The sequence below is a fragment of the Equus caballus genome, chromosome 12 (assembly GCF_041296265.1).
Source record: "Equus caballus isolate H_3958 breed thoroughbred chromosome 12, TB-T2T, whole genome shotgun sequence".
In the NCBI taxonomy this organism is placed as follows: domain Eukaryota; kingdom Metazoa; phylum Chordata; class Mammalia; order Perissodactyla; family Equidae; genus Equus; species Equus caballus.
Window position 1 is genome coordinate 46,723,441 of NC_091695.1, and position 26,051 is coordinate 46,749,491.

General features: G+C 58.4%; 1 protein-coding gene across 15 annotated transcripts in view; it reads right to left on the reverse strand.

Moving 5' to 3' along the window:
• Positions 1-26,051, reverse strand: part of SHANK2 (SH3 and multiple ankyrin repeat domains 2) — a 561,551-nt gene that overhangs the window by 312,480 nt on the left and 223,020 nt on the right. Inside the window, exon 1 of one of the 15 annotated variants that reach the window (XM_070229007.1) lies at positions 1,729-2,601. The exons of the other annotated variants lie outside the window; for them this stretch is intronic. Coding sequence (XP_070085108.1) covers positions 1,729-1,924 — 196 coding nt within the window. The 5' untranslated portion in view covers positions 1,925-2,601. Of the gene's footprint in view, positions 1-1,728; positions 2,602-26,051 lie in introns of those variants that run through there. 15 annotated transcript variants of the gene reach the window in all.

The following is a 26,051-nucleotide window of genomic DNA, read 5'->3' on the forward strand; positions in this document are numbered from 1 at the left end:
GGGTTGAAAGACCTCCACAGGGCTGACGGGTCCACAAGCTTCCAGAGCAATTATCTTTCATTCACAGAGACTGCCGGCGGGCTGGGGGGTGGGGTGGGGGTGGACGACATCACAGCAAGAAAGCCAACATCCCCCAGAGACACATCAAGTGGAAGGACCCAGCAAGACCCAGCAAGCAGACAGAGCCCCTCAGCTTCCTGGAGCATCTCCCCACCCCACCCCAGGGCAGGCCAGGGCTCACGCTAACGGTGGGGAGGGGATCCCCCGCTCCAAGGGGACGCTCCCGGACACAGAAACGCCTGCATCCTATGACGTGAACTCACACCCAGGCTCCCAGCTTCCCTCACGACAGTCGGTTCTATTTTTCTGACCAATGTAACCGGGGAAGGTATTGGTGCCCTCCATGGAAAGAGACGGAATTTGGAGCCAGCCCAGCCAGTGGCTAAGACAGACTCATGAGGGAAGAAAAGTCTAGGAGAGAACAGAACAGACAGAACGAAGCGGACACCATACCCCTGACTAAAATGTCCATGCTGTGCGTGGCTCCCAGAAACTTGAAATCCCAGAAGGCGATTCTGGGTTGATAATCTAAGAAAACGAGCACAGGCAAAGGCTGATTTTCAAATAAATTCCTAAGAAACAGACTGAAGGGGCCTTTCTGAGGGAGCGGGCGTGAAGAGTGGTAGGAATTCTGGGGGGGGCGGCTGCCCTTGGAAGACAAGGGTACACGGGAGCTGGGACACCTTCCAACACCCTCTGCCCCTCGAGAGGATCAAGCAAGTTATTCAAATGGAATCGCACAGGTGGCGTCAGGGCGACCATTCTCATGAAAATGATCCGGCGTAATGACTGAGATTCACATTAAATTAGTTCCCTGTGCAAATGTAATTGGAAATTTTTTCCGTGTTTATTTTATGGTCTGGGCTGGGAAGAACCTTCTTAATTCCTCTAAAGCAACATCTTCATAACCGGGTTTCACAGAACGAGAGCTCTCCGTCTGACAAACTAACGGGAGCCATCCGTGGCAAGCTTGATTTTTGTTTTTTTTGGTCAAAAGGGTTAAAAATAACTCTTTTCCTGTCTGAAAATGATTAATATTCCACCCAACTGTTTCCTGCAATGTGCAAACTCTTAAGTGGGTGGATATTTTCTTAGCCGTCTTACATGCATTTATTTATACCTTTTTTTCCCCCACAATAAAAATCACACAGGGTATGACAAAAAGCATATGCACTTTTAAAATCGGCCACACTGCATTTCCCAACCATGCCGCGAAGCTGCAACCCGGGGACAGCCACGGAGAGCCCAGAAGTGGTTCTGAGAGCGCCCGGCAGCAAGTCCTAACCTTCTCGGTTCCCAAGCAATGCCCGGCCGCCTCCAGGCAGCCGGCAGACTAAAACAGTCAGAACTTGCTTTATTTTTCACTGGACTTGGTTCCTAACGTGCCCCGTGGCACAGTCACCGTGGAAGCACATGCTGGAATGCGATTCTGCAAGCGGCTGGAGACTTAAAAAAAAAAATGATGTCAAACAGCACCTTCACGTGGGTTGAAATTGCAGACCGCCACCAGCCAAGTCCTATCGCGCCCAGAAGTAATTATTTATCCCCTTACACGACGAGAACGAACACCAGCAATGTTAGGAGGAACTGGGGTCCCCTGCTCCCCGCGAGAATCGACAAGAAGCTGGTCATCCCCATGCCCCTCGCTCCCTATGGCTTTTCTCTTACCTTCCTTCTTGGTGAAGGCATTTAACAAAGACTTCATTTTCCCTCCGACTTTGGCGGTGGTCCGCTCATTATATAACCTTCTCGGGTGGGAGGAAGGCAAGGGGCGCTGCCCGGCCCCTCGGCGCTGGAGCGGCGTGGACCCCGGGAGCGGCGGCGGGCGTCTGGGCACGGCGAGCTTCCGAGCATCGCTGGGCATGCCAGCCCCGGCGCGCCGGTGACAGAGCCCACCCCATATTCTGTCTGTCAGCTGGGAACCAACTGTGTGTAGACTGGAGCCGCTCTTCAAAGCCGGCTGCCTCTCCGGGCGCCTGTCATGTGAACAGCGCTACTCCGGCTTTTGTGATCAGCGCATCTGGGAGGAGGGTTAACAGGAATCAGCATCCTCCAGCCGGCGGCCGGGAACCACCGGGAGGCACCGGGGAGCCCGAGCCCCCGTGATCCAGGGAAAGTCGGGCTGGGGCTCCGGCCGCTTCTGCCGGAACGAGCCCGGAGATAATAGAAGGCGCTGCGTTTCTGTCATCTTATTTGTAAAGAAAAAGCCAAGTTTGCTTTAGTGCCGTTTGTCCGCGAGCAGACGAGAGGAGCAGGTCAAGGGGACGAGACATCCCAGCTCCAGATAAGCCGCACGCCAGACCCGTGTTCGCCGGGCCGCCCTCGCCAGCATTCTGGAATTTCTCAACGTGACCCAGATTTCCGTTCGAAAGAATCAGACACAAGTACCCATTACTCCTCTGGCTCCCCCCATCGTGGTAATCACCCTGGAGATGACAGGATTTCCTCCCCCTCCCTTTTCCTTTTTTTTTGGAAAAAAAAAAAAAAGAGAGATAAAACAATTAAACTGCTACCCAGCTATGGCTCGCCCTGATTCCAGGCAGCTGATAAAAATGAATGTGTTCAGAGTCTCTTTACACTTTTCTTGAGCATCTCCACCCCGAGAGAAATCGGGGAGACGAGGCAGCGTGACCTGGAGAAAGTTCTTTCCGGGAAGCACACACAGAGACGGACAGGGGAGTAGTGGGGGGCTCCACGGCAGGTGCAACGGGGTTATTTCTCCCCAAGGAGGAAGGTTTTCCTGGGAACTAAATGGAACAGCCCAGGGAGCGGGTTCTGTGGCGCGACACATCTGCTCCTGGGCTGTAATTAACTGCGTTTCTGCGGTTGCCAAGAGAACTGCTTCCGAAATTTAAAAAAAGAGAGATGAGACAAGATGAGGGAAAAGCAAGGAGGAACATGTAAGTTAATTCCATATGGTCGACACACTGAGTGTCAACAAAAATGGCGACGTAACAAGCAACGAGAGTCTTTCTCTGCAGGAAGGCCCGAACGGTCCCCCAGGGCGGTGAGAACGGAGACTGCGAGGGGTGCCCCCCCCCCCCGGGTTGAGTGCCCTGGATAAGCTGGGCACTCCAACGTCACCTCCCTTGGCACTCCTACAACGCCCCAGATTGCACGGCTCGGCGGCTGCCTTCAGATCCTGCCCTGGGTGACTCCCCCACCCGCCGAGCTGGGTGCTCAATTCACACACCGGAGCCCCAGCGGCTTCCAAGACATGCCCTCAGAAATGAGTCTGCCGCTGGCACCTTTTGTCATCACAGCCTCCACCAACTTGTCTCATGTAGTTCACGTCTGTAGGGGGACAGAGGTGGCGCTGGCAGAGCTCCACGTCCTTGGACATTTGGGGCAAGGCTGAATAACTGCCAGAAGCGTCTCCCTCAGATGCAGTGTCACCAGCAAGGACACAGATGCTCCCACTGGGGGAGCCTAGAGCAGTATCCCTTGGGCAGACTGGCTGGGGGGCATGTCTGGTTGATTGGGGGTGCCTGACCGCAGGCCCTGGCTGGGACGGGGATGGCACAGTGATGGTGAAACAAAGGAGGTCAGAGCTGGGGCCCTGCCATGTGGGCCCCGAGAACTCACAGAGCTCAGGTGATCCTCTGGGAAAGTGGGGGTCCCGGCGATGCTCAGGCCTCCCTCCCTCCATTCATGATGGACAGACACCCTCCCCACAGCACAGAGCCTCGTCCCGTGCCACGATCCTGTGCCAATCTTTGCTCAGGCATGGCCACCTCTGTGGTCAGCAGTGGAGTGGACAGTGGGTGTCTGCTCCTGGGTTGACGGGGATGGGGACGTCGCCACAGGCCAGTGGCGGCCCCCTCCCCCACCCCACTGTTGACCTTGGGTGAAGGACGTGGGGAAGCGGCAGTTTCCCTGGGCGCCACCGTGAATATCTCGCATCTTTCCTGACTTGAGGTGGGAGGGACCAAGACGGGGCAGCAGAGCCAGAGAGCCCCAGACAGCATGCACACGTGGACCCCGGCCGGGCGGCCCCTGTCGCTTGTGTAAGGAGCCACTGTTGCTCACGGTGGGTTTACCCACACGTAGGAGCAGAGGCTGAAGATAATGGGGTGCTGGGGCTGCTCCCCCCTGAGAAGGGAGCCTTTCTGAGACAAGGCCCCGTAACCAGGAAACAGCTCGCTGGCCTGGGGCACACCTGAGGGGCAGGCCCAGCCCTCTGTCCCCCCGACCCCTTCACCCAACAGCCCTTTGCATTGTGGATCACGGGCTGTGCGGGTCCAGGGGAATGCAGCAGCCAACAGGACAGAAAAGACCTCTGGTCCTCCTCTGGACCGCACAGGGCCAGGGTGGGGGCATGAGACCTCGGACAGAACAGGATTTCAGGATCCCCAGGAAGCATCCCTTAGCCAAAGGATTCCTCTTCCAGAAACCTTCCCTTCTTTTAAAGAGCAGACAACTTTCTCAACCCACACTTCCAGGAAACTGAGCAAAAAATTCCCAGAAATTAGGAGTGCTTGCTCTGTCAGACTCGTGTGCAGGCCTACTGTGTGCCCGGCCCTGGGTCAGGCTCTGCGCCACAGAAATCCTTCCAGGGAAGGAGGGCCATTCCTGAGCCCACCCACCTCGCCCATCTAAGGCCTCCTCGCCGCTGGCAGGCGTGCTCTCCTTGAATACTTCTAGCGACAGGGAGCTCACTACCTGTGTGGAGTAGTTTTCATGGTCAGACACAAGCTGTGGTGTCCTCACCGTGGAGGCGGATGCCGGCTCTGGGCACACACGTGCGAGTCTCCTTTCCCTTCGCACAGACAACAGGCCCACGCCCACCCCGTGCTAACTGGAAGGGAAAGATACATGTGGCACGAAAAGCTCTCAGACTTCACCGTGGCAAACACAAAGCCGTCTGTGTCCTCAGGCGCATTTTCCACCGGGTGCTCTGACTTTTCCATGGGAAGCTTTGTCGGCGATCTACGGGCAGCGGCAATCCAGGCCCTCAGGGTTTCTTTGCTTCCCCCGTGTTCTGCGAACGCGCTCAGCTGAGGCTGGGACGGAATGTGTGCAGGAATCAATGCAGTGGGAGCGTCTGGGTCTGGACCCTCAGACGGCTTTGGCTCCCCCCCGGCTCAGGGCTTTGTGAAAGGACAGCACGGCCCTGCACGTCACGGCCACATACCTGTCCATCTCAACCTGCTCTTCCGAGAGTGACGGACATCTGACTCTTCACGCTCAGACCGCGGAGGCCTGGAGCCCCGGCGTCAACCCGCATTCCTTTGGGAAGTTGGGGCAGCAGAGGTGCAAGGAGGCGGCCACACTCATGGTCAGCTGCCCCCATCATCCCGCAGAGCCCCAGGAACCAGCTAACACCGTCTCCATCTCCAAGACGGGAGATCGAGGACAACTGAGAGCTAGTGGTCCAAAATGATGGCGGAGACGAGGATGGAGGCGAAAGTGAAAAACCCACTTCTCCCCGAGGCTTCCAGAGATCTTTTTCTCCAAGCAGTTCATTCCATGACAGGTCTCATCCCTGTGGGGTCCCTATCGGGCACCCCGAGACCAGCTGCAAGGCTCCGTGGATGCGACCGTGAGGGTCAAGGAGGCTGGGAGAGCCACCTGGGTCCCACCGGGGTCAGACCTCCCTGCCCGACGGCCGTGGGTTGGACACGTCAGAGACCCAGATGTCCCAAGATGGCTGAGGTCGTCTTCCATGACTCACACGCCCTGTGTTCCTATACAGGGTCCTTCACGGAGGACCGACCGAACGTGGTCACCAGAGGTTGTACTGGCCACACTCCCGTTGAGTGTAGATGAGAGAGGATGGACTTATGGTCGGAGCTGGGCTGGCATGAGGCAGGTGGCAGGGAGTGGGGAGCGGGATGCCCAGTGGTGACTCTGTCTTCCTTCTTGCCCACCCCCATGCCCATCCCAAAGGATGAGCGAGCATCTTCTGAGTTGGGAACGTTCAATGTCCATGGACAGATGAAAATGCAGGAGAAGCGACTAGATGAAGCCCTGAAATCAGATGGTTTCCAGGAAGGAAGAGGGTCACCCCAAAATGAACCCCCAAATGTCAGCCTCCTTACCCAGCCCTTTAGCAACCACCCAGCTCCAGGGCCAGCCCCTTACGAGAAAGGAGAGATAATCAACACTTAAGTAAATAATAAATAATAAAAAATTCGTAAGCCAGTCCCTCCCACTTCTCCTGCCTCCCCGCCCCGCCAGGGCTTGCGCGGCTTCAGCCTCCGCGACCCACCGACCCCCCTCGCGCTCGGATCCAGCCCCCCAAACCCTCTCTCTCGAAGCCCCTTTATTTGCCACATCTTTTGACAACCGCCTGACAACAGGCTGAAAATAATCTCATTTCTTGTATAAAAAAAGGCTCTTCGCACATCAGAACATTTCAAGACGCTCTGGCGTCCTGGCAGGAGGACGCGCCAGGTGTCATCAACACGCCCGGTGAGAGTCTGGCGTGCCGGCAGGTCTTGGGAACATGGCCCGATTGGGGTCGGCCGTGAGCCCATCTGCCCAGGGAAGAACTGGATGTGGCATTTAGGGGCTGGCTCTGTGTCTTACTCCCTTGGCAGCCGCGGGCTGCTCAGGCACCCTGGCCTTCAGTTTCCCCATCTGTGAGGTGGGAATAACCCAACTCATTCCCAGGGTTGGTTTTGGGATCGCCTGAGCTCGTGGTGAAGCACAAAGCAGGGGGATGGAGTCCCAACCCCGCCCCTTCCCCGCTCTGTGACCCCGGCGAAGTCACGACACCTCTCTGTGCCTCTGTTTCCTCATCCGTGGAATGGGGATATGAATGGTGTGGCCCCGTAGGAGGGTCGTGAGGACCAAGTCATTTAATATCTGCAAGAGTGCCTGGACTTCACGGCTGTCAGCGATCGCTAAGTACCTATATTTAACTTAAAAAACCTGTAAGCCGAGAGCAAGGAGATCTCCCCTCCCCCACTCTGCCCCCAGGACTGTAATAAGCCCACCTAGGTCCCTCTGAGTGCACTTACATTATCTTTTTTGGGTGTTGCCTCCTCCAGGAAGTCTGCCTGACTGATCCAGTCATTGGAGAGACCCCTTCTCGGGGCTCCCATGGAGGCAGTCAGCCCTCGGGGCATTTCCTGGTTCTAGGACTTCAAACTCCCTGAAGGCAGGTTTCCTGCCAAGCTTCCCCATCACCCTGCAAACTGGAGCTGCTCCCTAGAGCTCTGGATGTGAGGGAATGAACGAATGAACCAGCGACGACAGCGGTGGCGAGTCCTAGCTTCTCCTCTGTTCTGAGCACCCCAAGGTGCTCTTCCAGGTACACCGGGCTGGTCTCCCAGGCTGTACTGAAGTCGCCTGGGGCCTGAAGCCATCTCACTTTTCTGCTCCCTCCTGCCACCGGCCCCCACGTCTGCCCAGACCGTGTGCCTGCACTGCAGGGCTCCAGGGCCCACCTCACCCGTGCCCCACCGGGGTCCTCAATGTCCCTGCCGTATCTGCAGGCCCCCACCCTCAGTTCTGCCTGCCAGGTGGCCGGGGGGAGCTGGGGGCTCCCTCTTTCTGCTTCCCCTGCTGCCGGGGGCTCGAGGCAACCAGATGTGTGACACGATGCTCTGATGCAGGAGGAGCAACGCGGCAGAGCTGGGGCATGGAACCCGCTCTAGAAGAGCGTCGGGTTCTTGTGGGGTGGCACCGGCTCCACGGAGCAGCCATGTGTGGCTGGACACCACGCTGGCTGCCCAGCTTCCAGGTCTGGCTCTCTGGCAGCCTTGGCACACTGTGTACGACCTAAATTCTTTAGGTCCTTCTTCTTCTGTATCAACAAGCCAGAGTGGCCTCTTACTGTCACCGAGACCCAGGCTGATAGAGGCGACGGGGCTGGGGCTGGGGCATGAATGTCCTCCAGACCCCGAAATCCCACATGGGGCTGTCTCCCCCGTCTCCTCTTTTCAAGATGCCTTGGGGTTAACTCAGGCCCCACCTCCTACTGCAAGAGAGAGCAGGCTGGGATGGAGACAGGGGCTGGAAAAGCAGGGGTGGGCCTGAGCCTATTTCTGCCTTAACAAAGACTCACAGAGGTGGCTCCAGCCTCTCATCAGACGGGAGGCCCATGGGGAGCCGAAAGGAGGGAACAAAGCTCCAGAGGGTCTCAGTGGCCCACCAGCCACACCCTCCACTTTATCTCGCAGAAGTGAAAACCAGATGCTGAGAAAGGAAGGACGTACGTGAGAGCCTCGGCCAGCGCGGACCGAACAGGGAACAGGGAGGCAGCAGGTCCAGGGTAGGTGCGGGCCAGACCCGGTTCTTGCTGCCCACCCCCCACCTGACCCAAAATAGCAGACCCCGCTTCCTCTGCGCATCGCTTTAGAGAATTGCAATTTAAACATTAGTAGGCAACATTCCTCCATCTCACAATAATTGTTAAATGAATCATACTTTTATAAATAACGTGAAATATAAAAAGGTGTCGCAGGAATAATGCGGGGTTATCCGTGAGCAAAGATGTAGGTGTCTGCGGCGTGCGTAACGTCCCGTCAGCCGGGGCCACTGAGGGAAGCTTTGCCCCTGGAGGATCCGTGGAGGCCGGCGGATAACGGGGGCAAGGGGTCCCAGGGAGGGAGCTTCAGAACCCCGTAGGGTCAGGGCCTCTCCCAGGGGCGGGTCAGGCGAGTGTGATGGCAACCGGGGTTGGGGCCCCCGGCAGGCGCTCCCCACTCGGTTCCTGACACAGTGCACCAGGCTTCGGGTCCAAGGCCAAGGCCAGAGTGGAGGAGGGGAAGGAGTTTCAGAGGGTCGAACTGGGGCTGACCACCAAGAGGGCGAGGGTCCCCAAGGCGTGTTCTGGAGAGGTCCCAGGCTCCAAGGGCCGCCCTCCGTTCTCCCACCTCCATCCAGCTTCAGCCTTCGCAGCAGGGTCCTGCAGAGGCACGGTGCGCCCAGCAAGCCCCATGGACCCCGAGGTGCGGGGCCAGAGGGCGGCGCTGTGGCTTAAGGACAGCGCGGGTCACCCCTGGGCAGCCCTTCTGAGAGCCCAATGACTGAGGACACCGGACCTCCCAGAGGGGAAACTGAGGCTTAGAGCGCCGAGACAGGTCACCCGGGCGCACTATGCCTACAGCTAAAGCAGGGGAGGGGGCTGGCGTGAGTCCTGCGTCAGCCTCTGACTCAAGCGGGGTCCTCAGTTTCCTCATCTGTAAAGGGGGGAGGCCAGCCCCCACCCTGCTGGTCCTGGGAGGTCTCCGGGAGGTCCCCAGGCTAGAGGAAGCTGGGGGGCAGCTTTATGATCCAAGGTGCACTGGGCTTGCTCTCGGACCTTAATGGAGGCCGGGGGAGAGGGCACGTCTGCACCCGGGCCACCCGGACGGTGCCTCTTCCTCACCTTCTGGTTCCCGGAGCTGCCCTGAGCCCACATCCCCGGCTGCCTGCCAGGTCCCCCCAGCTACAGGAGGGCCCAGCAACGAGGAGCAGGGACTCCCCAAGACGCAGGGAGGAGCTCCCCTTGGTTTCCCACCATCGAGCAGGGCACCCCAGCAGCTGTGGGGGAGCCCTGCATGGCGGGGGGGTGGCTCTTCCACAGCATGGCCTGCTCGCCCATGTGGGGCCCGCAGGAAGGCCCGGCCCTCAGTCCCTGACGGGGAGAGTGGGGGTGCCCCCGCCTCCTCCAGCACCCCCGGGAGCAGCGAGGCCGCGAGGCCCTGACACTCAGCTGGGCTCAGCATGGCCGCAGTTGCACAGAGAAGCAGCGCTTAGATTTTTTGGGGGTCAGGATCGGGCCCCGCGTCTGTCCCTTACTGCTTGTGACCTCAGGCTTGAGACCCTGCCTCTCTGTGCCCAGTTTGCACAGCTGAAAGAGGCCAGCAACAGCTCCCATCTCGAAGGGCGCCGGATGCCAGAGTGCAGAGTTCCCACAAGTGAACATACATGGAGTTCGGGTGACGAGGGAAGTGCTTTGCACGGGGGACCCGGCGGGTTCGAGCCGTGGTGGGAGCCCGGGGACCGGACACTTCCACTGTCCTTGTCGGCTTCCCCACGAGTCACTGGAGTGGGCTCTGTCTGCATGGACCCCCTGTCTCCAATGCACCCTATCACACTGTCTTCACGGGCTCCTTGCCCTGACACCGCCTGGGCATTTGGGACCGGACTGCAGACGCCAGGACCACAGAGACAGAACCCCTGCAGCCACAACATCCACGTGACCCAGGACACGCTGAAAAGCCAACCACACACAGCGGCTCAACCCGCAAGTGATTTGTTTAAAGGCAGCTGCTGAGACGGTCAGGAGCAACCAGAGGGATCACGTGCTGTGGACTGAACGTCTGTGCCCCCAGCAGATTCAGAGGCTGAAGGCCTAACCCCCAGTGGGATGGTATCAGGAGGTGGGCCTTTGGGGGGCGATTAGATCACGAGGGTGGAGACTCATAATACGATTAGTGCCCCTATAAGAAGAGACGTGGGGCGGCCACGTCTCAGCCGTGCGAGGACACAGCCAGGCGGCGGCCCTCTGCAAGCCAGCAAGAGTCCTGACCAGGAACTGGGCTGGCCGGCTCCTTGATCTGGGATGTCCAGCCTCCAGAACCATGAGGAATACATTCCTGTTGTTTGAGACCCCCAGTCAGTGGTATCTGGCTACAGCAGCCTGAACTGACAAAGACTCCACACGTGGCAGACCGTGTCACTCTTACGGGCCTCCAGGGGACCTCGGGCCGTCACCTCCAGGACCCCTGCTGCGCCCTCCACCTCGACTCCTTCCTGTCCTTCCCAGGCTGCAGCCCTTCAGCTCTCCCTCTCAAGGTCACCTCATCACAGGGGCGACCTTGGCCGTCCTCTCTAAACAGGTGAACTTGTCATTCTTCATTCATCTTAGTCACTTGATATTTCTCCTTCATTGTTTTTATCAAAAACTGAAATCACGGTATTGATGAGGTTGCTTGTATTGTCTTTCTCCCTCCAGTAAACCATTTGCAGGGATCGAGTCTGCCTTATTCACTTATTCACTGCCTTATTCACTTCGTCACCAGAACCGAGCTCAGCCCCTCACAAGACATCTTTGATTCATGTAGTCAATTCAACAAAATGGATCAATAAAAGGCCAGCACTTCCCTACCGCCCACCCTGGACCTAGTCATTGAGTCTTTTGCTGCATTTGCCTCACTACATGAAATGTCTGTTTCTAGAACTCTTTCCACCGTGAACCCTCCCTCTCCACTAACGGAACCTTCCGGAAGGCATGGGGCAGGAGCAGGGGTTCAGACATGTTTCTATCTTCAGGACACAACACAAGATCTGGCATGAAGGGGGAGCTTATAAACACACGCTCCAGCTGTTTTTAGGTCCTTGTCTGCCCGTTTCAGCATCTGGCTCGTCTGTGGGTCCGCTTCTGGGAATTGTGGTTTTCTTTGCTGACACATCACATTTTCCTGCTTCTTTGTGTGTCTACTAATTTTTGATTCTGTATCAGCCATTGTGTTCGGTCCATTGTAGAAACTCCAGATTCTGTTATCTTCCTCTGAGGAGTGCTGAGATTTTCTAGCAGGGAGTAAAATTGTCGGCAGAATGCCCCATCCTGTGAAGGTGTTGTTTTATGCTTTTTTGAGGAAATCTGTTGGCTTGGTCCTGGAATGAGGTCCTGACTTTTGGGACCTTTCTGGGGCTCTGGCTGAAACCCTCAAGTGTTTGCAAAGCTCCTCTAACATGGTGGGACTCAATTCGATGCTTTGTCTCCCCCACGGGAAAACTATGGAAATCTCCCCTCAACTCTTTGAGCTTTAGGCTGCTGTGTTCCACTAGGACCCTTGACTCTCATCCTGCACATGACAGTTCAGAAGGAAGTCGAGGATTTGAGGGGAATTTACATGCAGATTCTAGGGCTCTCCCTTTCCAGGACTCGCCCATCTATTTCCAGCCACTCAGGCAGCCTGGACTCCGACCGCCGACTCCCAGTGAAACTCACTTGCTGTGGGAGGACCCCTCATTAATGTGGGTCTCACCTCTGGGCTCCCTTTCATCCAGGGTCCCAGATGCTCGGTTCTGTCTGCCTTCGGTTGCCTGCCAATGCCTACAAGGAGTTGTTGCTATTTTTATATGTTTTGTCCAGAGTTTGTCATTGTTATCAGCCGGAGGGTTCGTCTGACATGAGCCGCTCTGCCATTACTGGAAGGCGGAAGTCATGGGCTCACATGAGTATATAAGGCAAGGAAGTATGCCCCCCTCCATCAAACACCCACACACATATATCCAGCAGTGAGTGCCCCGTCTCCAAATCCAGAGGCAGCAGGTGCGCCCGGCGAGGAGACGGTGAGTGTGTCAAAGCAGAGACAGGAAGGAGTGAGGGGGCCTGAGTGTGCCTTGACCACTGACCACATAAGCAGAGAGGCCGGGGCAAACAACTGCTCCTGGCACCGTGGGCGTCCTTGTCACCCGGCTGGGAAGGATTGCAGACGCCGAGAAGGTTTATTTCAACCCAAGAATCCAGCCTCTGCAAATTCCAAGCATCCCCGGGAGGCTGGAGGTACGGGCAGGCGCAAGGGGAAGCTCCCCATTTCACACCAAGGTGTTAGCCGACGGTGCCAGGACTGCCCTGGAAAATGAAGGGCTTGTAACAATGCCGAGCTAGCAAGCGCCAGGTTGGCCCCCACCACAGTTCGTTAGCAGATCCTAATGCAGATTTGTATTTTGGGAACTAATTAAGCCTCAGGGACTGACTTAACCTTCAAATGAATTCCTTCCAGGGCTGAGCTGGCAGCGTAGTTGATATTAGGCGGCAGCTTTAGGGAGACCCCAACTCCAGGAAGAACTCAACCCCGAAGGGCAGGGGAGCAGGGAGGAGGGGATGGCAGACACGGGGCCGACGGGCAATGGTGCAACATGAGGTGAAGACAGTGGGGGCCCACCGGCTGCCTCCCGACGCGGGTGACAGCGTGAGCGATCCAGGACGAACAGAGCAAGGGGTCCGAGGACCGAGGCAGCGCGGTTGTTACATTAACACCAACCCCAGTGTCACAGCCGTAGCTTCTCACTGCTCGACACCCCCCAGTGCAGGCCAGTGCGGGGCCTGTGACACGTCATTCCATCCTCTCTACAGCCCGCGAGGTGGGGATGCTCATGCCCGTTTTGCAGATGTAGAGACCGACCGAGGCTCAGAGAGGTCCCAGAACTCACTCAACCCCGTGCCCTTCTCTCCAGGGCAGCGCTGGCCTCGCGTTCACTTCCTCCCCAATGTTAAAGCCAGCCGGAGGCGCCCTGATGCTGGACAGCAGGGAGCTGGGGGGACCCTGCCAGGAGCAGGGGGGGGGGCTCACTCAGGGGCCCCAGCACCAGGCAGAGGATGCTGAGTGGGTGAGCTGACTGCCTCACCTGTGTGTGTCCTGATTCTACTTCTGCTTGGCTGTGAGTGCCCACCTCCTCTGGCCTCAGTTTCCCCATATGTCAAATAGTCAAATAGAGAGCTGAGTGGAACGTCTTCTGAAAGTCCTTCCTGGTGGAGAATCTGAGGCCCCCGCCAGCTCTGTGGAGCGTCCCCATCTTGGAGGAGCAGAGGGCCCAGGGGCTGACCGGCAGGATTCCAGGGGCGCCGACGTTACCCAGGACGAAAGCTGGAGACTGAGGCAGTCAGCTCGCTCCCTCCACGCTGTCCTACAGACAGAAGGGCACACGGGCCGCCCCTTCTGCGGCTGGGCAGCCGCGGAGACCTGCTGGGACCTCAGCCATCAGGGCCGGGCTGCTCCAGGCCGGGCGAGCCGGAGGAGGCCAGGCAGCCACACGGGGAGGCTGGAGCCTGCCGCCCAGGGCCTCCCTCCTGGGCAGACCCAGGACAGGGCCACGGGACCCTCGGGACTGTTGGGCGGGGTCTCCCTTGGTCACGCGGGCACTGGGGCACTTCCGAGGCTCAGGTCAGGCCATCACAGGCCAGAGGGAGGATTTGCCTGTCTTCCTCCGGGCCCCAGGGACAGCTTGGCTCGCTCTGCTCTCTCTCAGCGAGGCAGAAAAGAAGTGGGATCCAGGACAAAAGAACCGTAACCACAGCAGCAGCACCAGCAGTTAACACCTGTTACATCCCGGTAGCAAATCTTTTCCCCATTAGGCACTGGACGACCCAGAGGCCCAGAGCAGTTCAGTAACTAGCCTGAGGTCACACAGCCCGGCCATGGTAGGCTGGGTTTGAACCCAAGGGGTCTGCTGTTGGCCCCATCACTGACCTAGTGGCGGATACTAACCCCAAGCCCGACAATGATGTCCCAGAAGAGGGGGATTCCAGCCCCCGACACATCGCCAGCCATCTCCCTCTCCTCCCTCCCCACCCGCTGGGCGAGCCAGCCCAGGCAGGATGGGGGCCTGCAAGGCCTGGAAGGATGTGCCCGTCTCTGCTGCGCTGTTTCCCTCCTCCAGAGCGTCCGGTGCATGCGAGGGGCAGCTTCTTCTGTACACGCTTTTTCCTGCCTCAGCCTGACCCTGGGTGCATCTGGCGTCTCAGCCGCTGTCACAGGCCCAGCAGCCATGCCTGGAGCCCGCCCCACCCCCACACTGTCCTTGACCCCCAGAGGTGACCATCCTCTGCCCTCATGATGGTCCTCCCGCAGTCACAGCCCTTCCCTTGCCGGGCACTATCCTGTGGGACTTAACCGCCACCTTCGTGTCTCCCCGACTAATGCCAGGCTCCTTCAGGACGGGTGGGACCTCGTCTGTCACGCTCTGTCCTTCGTGCCCTGCAGCTGGCCAGGACCATCCCTGCCGCTCAGTCGACACCTGTTCCCATCACGATAGGAGAAGCCTGGTGTCGGGTGGCACTTGCGCAGCCCTAAACGGCTCACAGAGCACTCATATGTGTGCACCACCCCATAACGTCCTGTGCAACCTCGGACAGGCTGAATGACCTCTCTGAGCCTGTAAGTGACACCCTTTGCACCTGGTCCTTCCAGGGGGCCCCTCCAGCTGGAGAGAGCCGGGCAGGAGGGGAGGCGTTTGCAACCCTACCTGTTCTGGGGCGAGCATGAGCCCCGGGCCCCAGGCCCCTCGGCCGGGTGTGGGCAAGTCTATACACACTGGGCCAAGCGGGAGTCGTGGATTCAAAGGAGCTTGGGTCTCTGTTTTAGGGAACCCGGCTCCTCTGTGCAGGTATAGGCTCATTTTGTGCTCAGGGAAAAAGCTGAGCCCTGTCCCAAAGCTGAAGGAAGGGCCCCTGAGAGGCTCACAGGGACAGCAAAGGGCTCCCAGCACCCAGCGCCCGAAAGATGCCCAACGGGCCCCCATGAGACATTCTCCTGAGTCTCCTCCTTGGGGCCCCAGCCTGGGAACCAGCATCCTGGCCTGAAGGGCGGGCACTGGACACGGAGGTGGAAGGATGGCCACACAGCTGAGCGGCAGTCAGTCCTGAGTCTACGTTTGTAAGAAAGACGGGTGCCCCCAGGGGACGCCCTCCCAATCGCACACCAGGACGGCGTTCCTCCCCCCGGGGGACAACCACAGCTGCCCCGGCCTGGCTGCGTTGGCTCATTTCTGCCATGCAGACCTGACTGCTCTGAAGTCAGTGACTCAAGCCCGCCCAGAACCAGCAGGAGCAGATCCGGCTGTGGGATCCCGATGGTCTGCGTCCGGGGTGGGGGCGGCGTCAAAGGGGATCAGTCACCACCCATGAGTCAGACGGTCACCTTGTCTCCCTCTGACTGAGCGCTCATGCAAGAGCTGACGAGGAGCCGCCTAGGTGGGCGGAGGGGGCTGGCAGTCACCCCAGTCCTGGAAGCTGTCACCTGTTTCTGTCCAGCCAGAGCGACCCTCTGTGGCACAGACTCAGAGGGGCCGGCCAGGCTTGCGACCTTTCCCTGATGTCATTTTATGATTTAACGAGGGTCACGGCTCGCATGTGCACAGATGGCGCGGCCAGCACAGGGGCCCGGAGCCTCAGGTGCTGCATGCAGGCTGGGCCGACCCTGAGCTCACGTGGGCATTGCGGGGGGTGGGGGTGCGGCTGGGGTGCGAACATGAGCGAGGCTGCGATGAGTGAGTTTTAGGTCACATGGAGATTCTGATCAGGAGTCAACGAAGAGGAACGTTCGAGAGAGGTTGGCATCGGGCGAGAAGCCTGGGTGGGTGTCGGGGGAGAGGAGAAGGGGCACCGGGCAGCCTCTGGGGGCAGTTTACGGAGGGGCGGTGTCATGGGCTGAATGGTGTCCCCCAAAATTCACGCGTTGAAATCCTAACCCCCAATGTGACTGTATTTGGAGACGGGGGTCTTTCAAGAAGTAATTAAGTTACAAGGAAGTCAGGAGGGTGGGCCCCGACCCAGTGCGACCCGGGGGTCCTTATAAGAAGAGGAGATGACAACACACACACAGAGCGTCGACCGTGTGAGGACACAGGGAGGAGACGGCGTCTACACGCCAAGGAGAGAGGCCTCAGGGGGAACCGGCCCTGCCCACACCTGGACCTCGGCCGTCCAGCCTCCAGGACCAGGAGACACTACATCCAGCGGTTTAAGCCGCCCGGGCTGTGCGCCTTTGTTACGGAGGTCTGAGCAGGCTCACATAGAGCTCCACAAATTCTCCCCCTGTCCATGGTCCAGGGTTTCTTAGAACATCTCTCGCCCTCCCATGCGGTGGTCACGCTGGAGGGCTTACAAACGTCCGTGGTGCCCTCACCTTCAGGTCTGTGAATTCCATCTCCTTGGATGAATGGCAGTACCATCTTCATCCTCCTCCTCAGCTCGGAGACCCAGCCTCAATGAACGCTTCCCCTGAGGACCCCTCAGCCTTTGTTGGGCGGGGCCGCGGTGCAGCTGTATCCATGCAGCGTCCCCCCCGGAGGCCACGGGGGAGGAGCCCCAAGCCGTGCAGTGCCCACTGCCTGCCCGGCACGCTGCCGCCTTCATCCACGCCTCTGGACACGAGGAATCTTCCAGCCCCATCATCCTCCTGACTCAAGGTGCTTCCACAGCATCAGTTCAACTCATTAATATTCCGCAGAAAAAGATCCAACCAATGCCCCATTTTCCTAATGGGGTCAGCAGAGCGCTCCCTCGAACAAGACTCAAGCTGCTCAGAGTTACCCCCAAGCTGTGCAGTTTCTACCTGAACCTGGGACCCATCCTGCCATTTTAGGGGATGAAAATTTCTCCCCCTAAACGCTTGGCCCGGCCCTCCACAGCCAACATGGTCAACGAGGAGCCTGCTTAAAATGCCACGCACATTTTCCAACGTGGCAGAGACTCCCCCATATCATAGGATTCGGAGACACACTCGGAAAAGCCGTGAGAGTGCATTCGGTTCTGCATTTTCCCTTTTAAGGCATTTATCCTTCTTGCCACGGCATTCCGGGCTATGCCGTCCCGAGTCACAGGATATCTGTGGATTTAACACACCGTTATTTTATGTGACAAATTCCGTAGGGCCAAGCCGAGGTGGTTTTGGCGTTTCACTTCTATAAACAATGCTGCTGTGAACATCTTCGTGCACATAGCACCTTTCTCCTTGGGAGTCACTTCCTCAGATTGCATTCCCAGGGGCGTACCTGCCAGGTCGAAAGGTCTATTTCCATGGCTCTGGACACACTTTTGGCAAATTGCTTTCTCCAAAGAGTTCTATCAATTTGCATGACTGGGCAATTGGAACCAAAGTTTCTCTTCAAAGAAAAGGAAAAAACTCGGGACTGGCCCTGTGGCCTAGTGGTTAAGTTGGCCCACTCTTCTTCAGCGGCCTGGGTTCAGTTCCTGAGCATGGACCAACACCCTTCTTTTGCGGCCACGCTGAGGCGGAGACCCACATACAAAAAATAGAGGACGATGGGCACAGATGTTAGCTCAGGGCAAATCTTCCTCAGCAAAAAAAAAAAGAAAAGAAAAGAAAAGAAAGAAAAAAACTCTTTTCTGGAGTGAGAAATCAAGAACTTGTTTCAACCAGGGAACAATAAATTCAGAAAAGCAAGAATATCAGTGTGCTAATAAGACTACTTCTGCGCTGGATGGTTATTCGAGGGGAGGTCATTCCACTCTGCAGGACTCATCGAGAACAGAACGGTTCCTCCCTCTGTTCCTGACCGGGATGACGGCAGCCCCTTCCAGATCTCCACGTCGGTCCATGAAGTGTCTCCTACTCAGCTGCATGAACTTCCACCGGCGTGTACCCGTCCGCCATGAGGCCACGCCTGGGCCCCCGAGAGGTCTCCTGAAGGCTGATGGCATGGCCTTAGAGCTGGAGCCGGCACCCTGCGCCGGAGGCTGTTAGACACCAGGGACTCAGGCGGGATGCTGGAGGATGTGGTTATGATGCCCCCAAACCATCCACAAAGATTGCACCCGGAGGTCCGAGGCTGGACCGTGGGGGGCACCTGATGAAGCTGAGATTCCCCCAAAACAAACAAGATTTACGTGATGAAAGAGAGAGAGAAGCCCATGAAATTAAGAAATGAAGCAGGTGGCCTCCATGAATGAATAAACATTCCTGTAATTACAGGGCGATGGGAAACGGGGGAGCAGAACAAAGAGACAAGACGGCGCGTTTCCCACTCGTCGGCAGCGTGGCTGCAGACACGTGCGGGGCGGGGCCAGGACCAGTCGCTGGGTTTGCCTGTGTGCCTCCCGCAGTCAGACAACAGGCACCGTGCGGGGGGCAGGAGAGGGGGCGCCCTCGGCAAGGGAAGGCCGTAGATGTTCCTGACCTATGTTCAAAAAGAACACCCTGCCACGGGCCGGGTCTCCCCTCTCTGCTCTGAGGAGGGCGAGAGCTCAGCTGGGTCCGTGCACTCCCGAACGAGACAGCTGAGCCCTGCATTTTACAGATGCGGGGTGCAGGTCTGCACAGGAGGAGGGCCCCACCCTCTGCAGGGTCCTGTGTGGGCCTCGGGGAGACTGAGGCACAGGCCTTTGCTTTCGGCCCCCACTGTGCCATCCTTCTGAGTCAGGGCACCCTTGGGGAGGCCCACACTGTGTGGCCATGTCCACACCTCCACCAACACCGTTGTGATGGCAGGTCCCCCATGAGCACTGGGGCGAGGGCCTCGGCAGCGGTGGGCACCTCCTCTCTGTGTTTTTAAGCGAGAAAGCATCGCCGGGAAGCACGGCGTCCATCCCACAATCTGCCATTGGTGTTAAAAATGGGGGGACGTGCCGGGTGGCCAGATGGCCCGCCGAGGAGGGCCTGCCCGCCCCCAGCCCCAACCAAGGCATTTTCAATTCATTTCCAACTGCTCCAGAAAGGGGACCGGCACCGAGACCCTGCCCGGGCGTCTCTCCACACTTAGCAGCAGCCCCACTAGGCGCCCGGTCTCGCTCCCCCCAGCTTCCCCGTCCCCACGCTCAACCCCCAGTTAGTTCTGCTCGTGGCTCCAGGCTCATAAACGGAGTGTCTATACCGCCGTCTGCAGAGAGATAAACCGACTTGCCTCTGCGTAGGGGGACCCCCCACCCACGGGAGCCCCTGAGCCCTCGTAATCCAGCCTGAAGGGTGGGCTGAGAGCCAGCCCAGCGCCCACTGGAAGGCGGGGGCAGGACTCGGAGACTGTGCCCGATGGACACTGTGGGGCATCACGGGCTGCGGGGAGGTCAGGAGGCTCGGGGACCGGCCGGTGTGAGGTAAGGCTTCTCTATGGAGCTAGAAGCCGGGCACGGCTGGGGTTCAGGGGGGCTAACATGCACTTTCAGCCTCAAGAAGAGCTCGAGGTCCAGTGCTCCCCAAGGGACGGCCCACAAAACCGGAGAAGGGAGACTTTCCCGGGTCGGCCGCTCCTCCCGAGTCTCTGAGCTACGGCAGTATTATTACTAACAAAGGAAGCCAGAACCCTGGATTTCTACGTGAAATCTGCTTCGAAACAACGGCGACGCGCTGCTATCTTGTCAGAGTGCGTCTCGCAGGACGGTGAAAAGAATCTGCCTGCGAGTCGCCGGGAATCGGTGGGGGAGGGCTGGGGTTCTGGACGACAGCTGGCTCCCTCTCTGGGCACACTCAGTACGGAGGGCAGGCGCCGGCCCACCCCGGGCACCCCGCCAGGCCCAGCAGTCCTGCGGCGGCCGAGCGTTAACTCGGTGCTTTCCCAAAGAGAGTGCCACGGGACCCTGGAGGCAGATTGTGCAAAACAGGTTCCACGGTTGAGTTTGGGAACTGCCGGGTCAAACAAAGTTAGGAGGCTTGTTGGCTGCAGGACTTACCAGGGCCTTTAAGGTTCTGAAATGCACCCTGGGGGTCCAAGAAGAGGATAAAGCAGGCATGCGCGCTCCCAACGGGATTCAACCCCAGACCTGCGTTTTGTGAGCAGCCGTGAAACTCACCGGGACCCAGCACCTCCGCACGTGTTGTCAAGGGACCCGGCCACACAACACTCAGGTGGAGAGTGAAGGGGTCCCAGGAGGCCTGAGCTGCGGGCGCGGACAGCTGCGGCCCACGGTCACGGTTAACGCCGCGGCGGACAGGCCCAGCGCTGGGACGGTGAGCAGGCTGGGGCTTGGGGGCGGGACCCCAGCGTCCCCTGGAGCGTGGCCCTGCCAAGCGGCCTCCCCTCTGGGCCTCAGTTTCCTCCTCTGTCCAACGGGAGACCCCATGCTCAGCATGAGGACGAAGAGCGCTGACCCAGACGTGAGCTATTCCTAGCTCTTTCCTCTCTTCCCATGTTCTCATTTACGGCATTTACGCAACACAACGAAGCCCGAGCGAAAAATATGCAAACAGACGCGTCACGTCAAAGCCGCCGACAGCTGCCATTTATCGAGTCTCCCGGCTGACGATCGGCGGAAATGTTTCCCTACCTTCTGTCCTTTTAAAAACAAGTGATTTTAATTGTGGCTAAAAAACACCTAACATAAAACGTGCCATTTTAGCCGTTTCTAAGTGCAGAGCTCAGTGGCATTAAGCACATTCATACTGGGTACAGTCATTCCCATCAACCATTCCAGAACTTTCTATCTCCCCAAAGTGAAACTCCATTCCCATTAAACACCCCCTCCCCAGCCCCTGGCGCCCACCATCCTACTTTCTGTCTCTATGAATCCTATAAGTGGAATCGCACAGTATTTGTCCTCTCGTGACCGGCTTATTTCATGCGGCATGTCCTCAAGGTGTGTTCCTGTTGTAGCTGGTGTCAGGATTTCCTCCCTCACCTCCTTCCGTCTTCACAGCAGTGTCAGGAGGTCGATGCTCGGATACCCAGACGAGCTCAGAGAAGTCAAGCAATGTGCCCAGCATCACACAGCTCCACCTGGGACTTGATCTCGGACACGTTTGCCTCCGAAGCCCCCACAGCCACGGAGGAAAAGGGGTTTTGATGTATTTTCCCCAAATGAGAAGCCTGTCCTTGGGGGACGGTGTGGGGGGCTCGCCTCTCTTCCTCCTGCTCACCACGTGTGGGGGCTCATCCCTTAGTCTTCCTCTCGCTGAGACGTGGGCGTCCTTGCCATTCCCGGAGTTTGGGGGGCAGGCGCTCTGCAGGGTCCAGGCCCCGAGTCCCCGCCGGGCCCGGGGCGCCTGTGCCCGCGGCTGTTGGCTCTCGGGGAGAGTAACTCAGACTCCAGGCGCTGCCCGTCTGGACCCCGGCTGGCTGTCCGTCACTGGGAGAGGCTGCAGAAGGAGGACGGGTGGGGCCGGCCCCTCCACTCGGCCCTGGGCGGGGTCCCCGAGCCTGAGCGCGTTCTCCATCCTTAAAATGGGCCCACGGCCACACTTCAGGCTTTGCCGCGGGGACGGGACGAGGCAGCATGGATGGGAGCGTCCGCCCCGGAGGTGACCCACACACGTGGCTGTGGTTCTCCGAGGGGCTCTGGGAGGAAGGCAGGGCCTGTCCGCCCTGAGGAGAAACGCCGGATTGTCTCCGGATCGCTCCCAGGCTCTGGATCTTCCACTCCACCAAGCCTTTCCTCCCTTCACATCCAAACCCCGCAGCCTCCCAGGAAAAGGACAGACTCTCCCCTGGAAAAGATCTTCTCCCCAATAAAGGAGAAGAAGGGGCTGCTGTGGTCCGGGCTCCTCCCTGTCCCCCACTTTCTGGACTCCTGTCTTCCTCTGTAATAGAACCTGGCCCTTCAGCTGGTCACCTGGGCACCCTGAAAGAAGATGGCATTTCCCTTCTATAAGGGAGCTATGTAATAAGGTCTCAGCCAATGGGATGCAAATAAAAACAACATTTCCAGTTATGAGAAGTACCCTTACTGGGTGAGGGCATGCCTGTCACCTACTTCTTTCTCCTTCCTGCTGATTAGAATGATGATGTGATGGGCGGAGCTGAAGCAGCCACTCTGGACTACGAGGGGAAGTGAGAATGAAGTCCACACATGGTGGTGCAGTAAGATGGAAGGAACTGGGTCTCAGAACCCACAGAACACTGCCTTAGCACTGGAACGCCTAGCTGGGCTTTTATTAGAAAGATTAACTTTTCATAAGCTTGGAATTAATTGCTTACTCATAAGCCAGACCTCGCCAGGACTCTTAGAGCCTGGGAACCCTGATTTTTCCAATACCTGAGAGAGGAACAGCAGAGCCACTAAGGGCACGAAGCTTTGGGGCCAGTCGGACCAGAGGGTGAGGTTCAGCCCTCTCTGATAATACTGAGAGGGTGCAAGGGTCGGAGCCCCCACGGCACCCGGAGTCTGGTGGAGAGACAGACTCATAAAGAAATAATTACCATAAAAAGGGGTCAATTAATAAAGACTGCTGCCCCGTGGAACTCTACCAGGCAATACGCTCCAGTTCCTACCCACTCCCAAACGTAACGGAACAACACAGTTCCTTTTAAAAGCAAGACCATGTGGACCCTTCCGCAGGCAGGGAAGCAGGACTCCGCAGGGGTCTGCTGATGGCCGGGGAGACCCGGCAGGGGCAGGGTTTGGAGGGGCGACAGGGTGCAGAGGTGACACTGCTCTGTGTTAGGGCGTGTGGCCGACGGCCCGGCCGTTTCCAAAGCATGGAGAAAAAGGTGCATGCTCAGAACACGGTGCAGGAACTCACAGGCCCCGCGGACTGGCTGAGGCCCAGGGCACTGCTCCATGCGATGCAGGGGCCGCGGGTGGGACCACAGAGGAAGGGCAGGAGGGACTGAGAGCTGAGCCCCTCAAAGACGGCAGGGTGACTCCATGAGCTCCAGGTCTCTGGAGATCACGTTTTCCTCGAGAGGCACAGTCAGGATAACGGCATTGTTAGGAAAGGGCCCAAGGTGGGACCCGGTCTTGGCAAGGCCTTGAAAGCCATGACAATGTCAACAAGATGAAGCCAACGTTCCCTCACCTAGCGGACGCGGGTTATGCAGGTTATGCGGTAGCCGTGATCTCTAGCCCATTAAGGGCCATGTCCTGGGGCCCGCGGCTGAGGCACCTCCAGTGCCTGGCTCTGGGTTTGCGTGGAGGAGGGAGTTTCGGCAGATCCAGAATGTTTGTGGGTGGTGGGCCACCGAGGGTCCCAGTGCCCAGTCCCGCGGGCCTGGTGTTGGGAGAATCACTTCCCGGGGGAGACCCTGTGCTGGAGCGCGTGTCCATCACGGCCCAGCCTGGAACCTTCCATCCCTCAAGACAACAGTCTCCGCCGTGAGGGCAGACGAGACCCGAGGCTCAAGCCAGGCTGAGCATCTCGGCTGCAGTCACGCGGGGAGGTAGGAGGGAAGGGGCGAGAACGTGAAGTCAACCCGGGCTTCAGGCCTGGACAGCAGCCCGCAGCGTCCCTCCCCGTTTCTTTATGGGCCACGGGGTCCCATTGTGGCTGCCTGTCAGTAGGCATGACAGAGGCAGATGTCATCCACGTGCGCCTGTCCCCCTGGAGTTTGCCGGGCGGCACGGTGTCTGGACTCTCGGTTTAGGGAGGAAGTGAGTCAAAGACGGGCGGGACCTCTGAATTAGCTTCCTGGAGCTGCCACGACAGATCACCACAGACCGGGCGGCTTCCAACAGCAGAGCTGGAGTCTCTCCCCATTCTGGAGGCCAGGAGTCCGGAATCGAGGCGTGGCGGGCCGCGCACCCGCTGGGGGCTCTGGGGTTGGCTCCCCCCTGCCTCCTCCAGCGTCGGGGTGGGGGGCTCCCACGTCCTTTGGCTTGCGGCCGCATCCCTCCAGCCTCTGCCTCTGTCTTCCCTCTGTGCGTATCTGCCGTCTGTGTCTGAAGTGGCCTCTCCTTTCTCTTACGAAGATGCTGGCCCGTGGATTCAGGGCCATCCTAACCCAGCATGACCTCATTTTAACTGCACTCGTTAAATCCTGCAGAGACCTTATTTCCAAATAAGGTCACAGTCGGAGGTTCTGGGTGGACATGAATTTGGGGGGGGGAACGCCGTTCCACCCAGTGACACCCCCAGGGAAGGAGACAGCTCGATGTGAACAGTGACTGTCTCAGAGGGACGGGAGTTGGGGCAATTTTCATACGTGCGTATATTTACCGATTGCTTTTGTGTAATTTCTATGAAGACCAAATATTGCCTCTCTATTAAGAAAAACCAAATAAATAAGATATTTTTGATAAAGAGCAAAATTATTTAAAGTCCCAAAGGTCCTTGTTGACTCTCACGAGAAAGGAAGTTAGCAACCCCGAGAAGGCTGACGGAAATCCCGGTGAGTTCACCCAAGAGGAGGTGAGCAGCTGATGGTTCAAGGAAGCTTGGTGCCTTGCAACTGTGGCCACCACTGCCACCCAAACGAGGCCCCGGTCAACGTAAGGGAAGGACGAATGAGCAGGCTGAGCCGGCGGCAGCAGCTGAGAGTCGGCTCTCAGCGGCCCCGGTCCAGCGTCCCACCCATGCCCAGCATCCCACCCATGCCCCGAGTGGACATGCTCATGGCTGGAGGGAGGGAGGGAGCAGGGAGGTGCAGGCCCCAAGGGCAAACCGCGGCATGTTGTTCAGACACAGGCAAGGAAAGGCCCTTCTGGAAAGGGAGCCGCAGAAGAATGTCAGACGGAGAACGGATCGACTTGCACGCCAGGAGGCCCAGCCACACGCTGGTAGCCACGGGAAGGGCCAGCTGAGAAAGCCCTCTCTGTTCTGGAGTGGAGAGCCAAGAGGAACGCCGAGGGCCGGGAGCAGGACCACGGGCAGCAAACCCAGGTGGGGTATGTGAGCGCCCTGGGCCCCCGGACAGTCCGTCCTGAGAAGAGACAGGACTCTCGTCTTCCTGTGCATGGTCTCCCCGCGGCACAGGTGGCCCACTTCAGGAGGGGACAGGAGCTCAGGCCACGCTCGGTTTGGTTTCTGCAGAAGCTCAGAAGCCTGTTTCACCCTTGGAAACACAGCCCTGGCCCTAGATGTCCTATTTATCGTCCATCGAGCGTGGCGGTCAGGGGCCTGGTCCTGCTGTCCGAGGAATCTGCATGCTCTTGGTGACCCATTAAAGAGAAAGGATGGCTACCTGGCCAGACGCCAACAGGTGCCCCAGTGGCCCTGGCTGTTTGCACAGCAGGCTCAGGGCTTGTCACCGACTTCATTATGAGGGATAATTAAAAACGGCCTGCCCTGCTCCCTACTCCTCCCTAATCCAGCGTGGTCACGCGATGAAAGAGCTCAGAGGAAACAAACAAGGCATTCCGAGCCCAGGGGACGACGTCTTACCAGATGAGGAGGAAGCCAGGCTTCTGCATGCTGCCAGGTGTGGGAGCCTGGGGGATGGACGGGTTCTGAGTACGTCCCCCATGGCTCCGGACCACCTCAGTCACAGAGGATGGCGGGACCCTCCCCTCTGCGCCCCCTCGCTCGGATTTTGTTCTCTCAACAATTCCAACAACCACTGGACAGGCCTCTCTTTCCCTCGCCCAGCAGAGGCCAGGCAGAGCCCCCCAGAATGCAGCTCTGACCAGGCCTCTGCCATGGAAGGCATCTTCACGGCGGCCTCTGCCTGGACGGACTCCAGGGTCCTGCAGAGCCTGGCCCTGTCCACCTGGTGTTACCCCACCCCCACGTGCCGTCCATCCCATGTGGGTCCCTGGACAAGGAGAGGTCATCACCCACTACCACCATCGCCTCTGCGAGCGAGCCGTCCCCCTCCTCTAGCGGGGGACAAACTGCAGACCCCTGTCAGTGATGACGGTGATGAGAAGGGTAACAGGTGCTGAGCCCATAACGGGTCAGGCCCACCTCTAAGAACTGTGCATATAGTGACCCCCCAGGAGA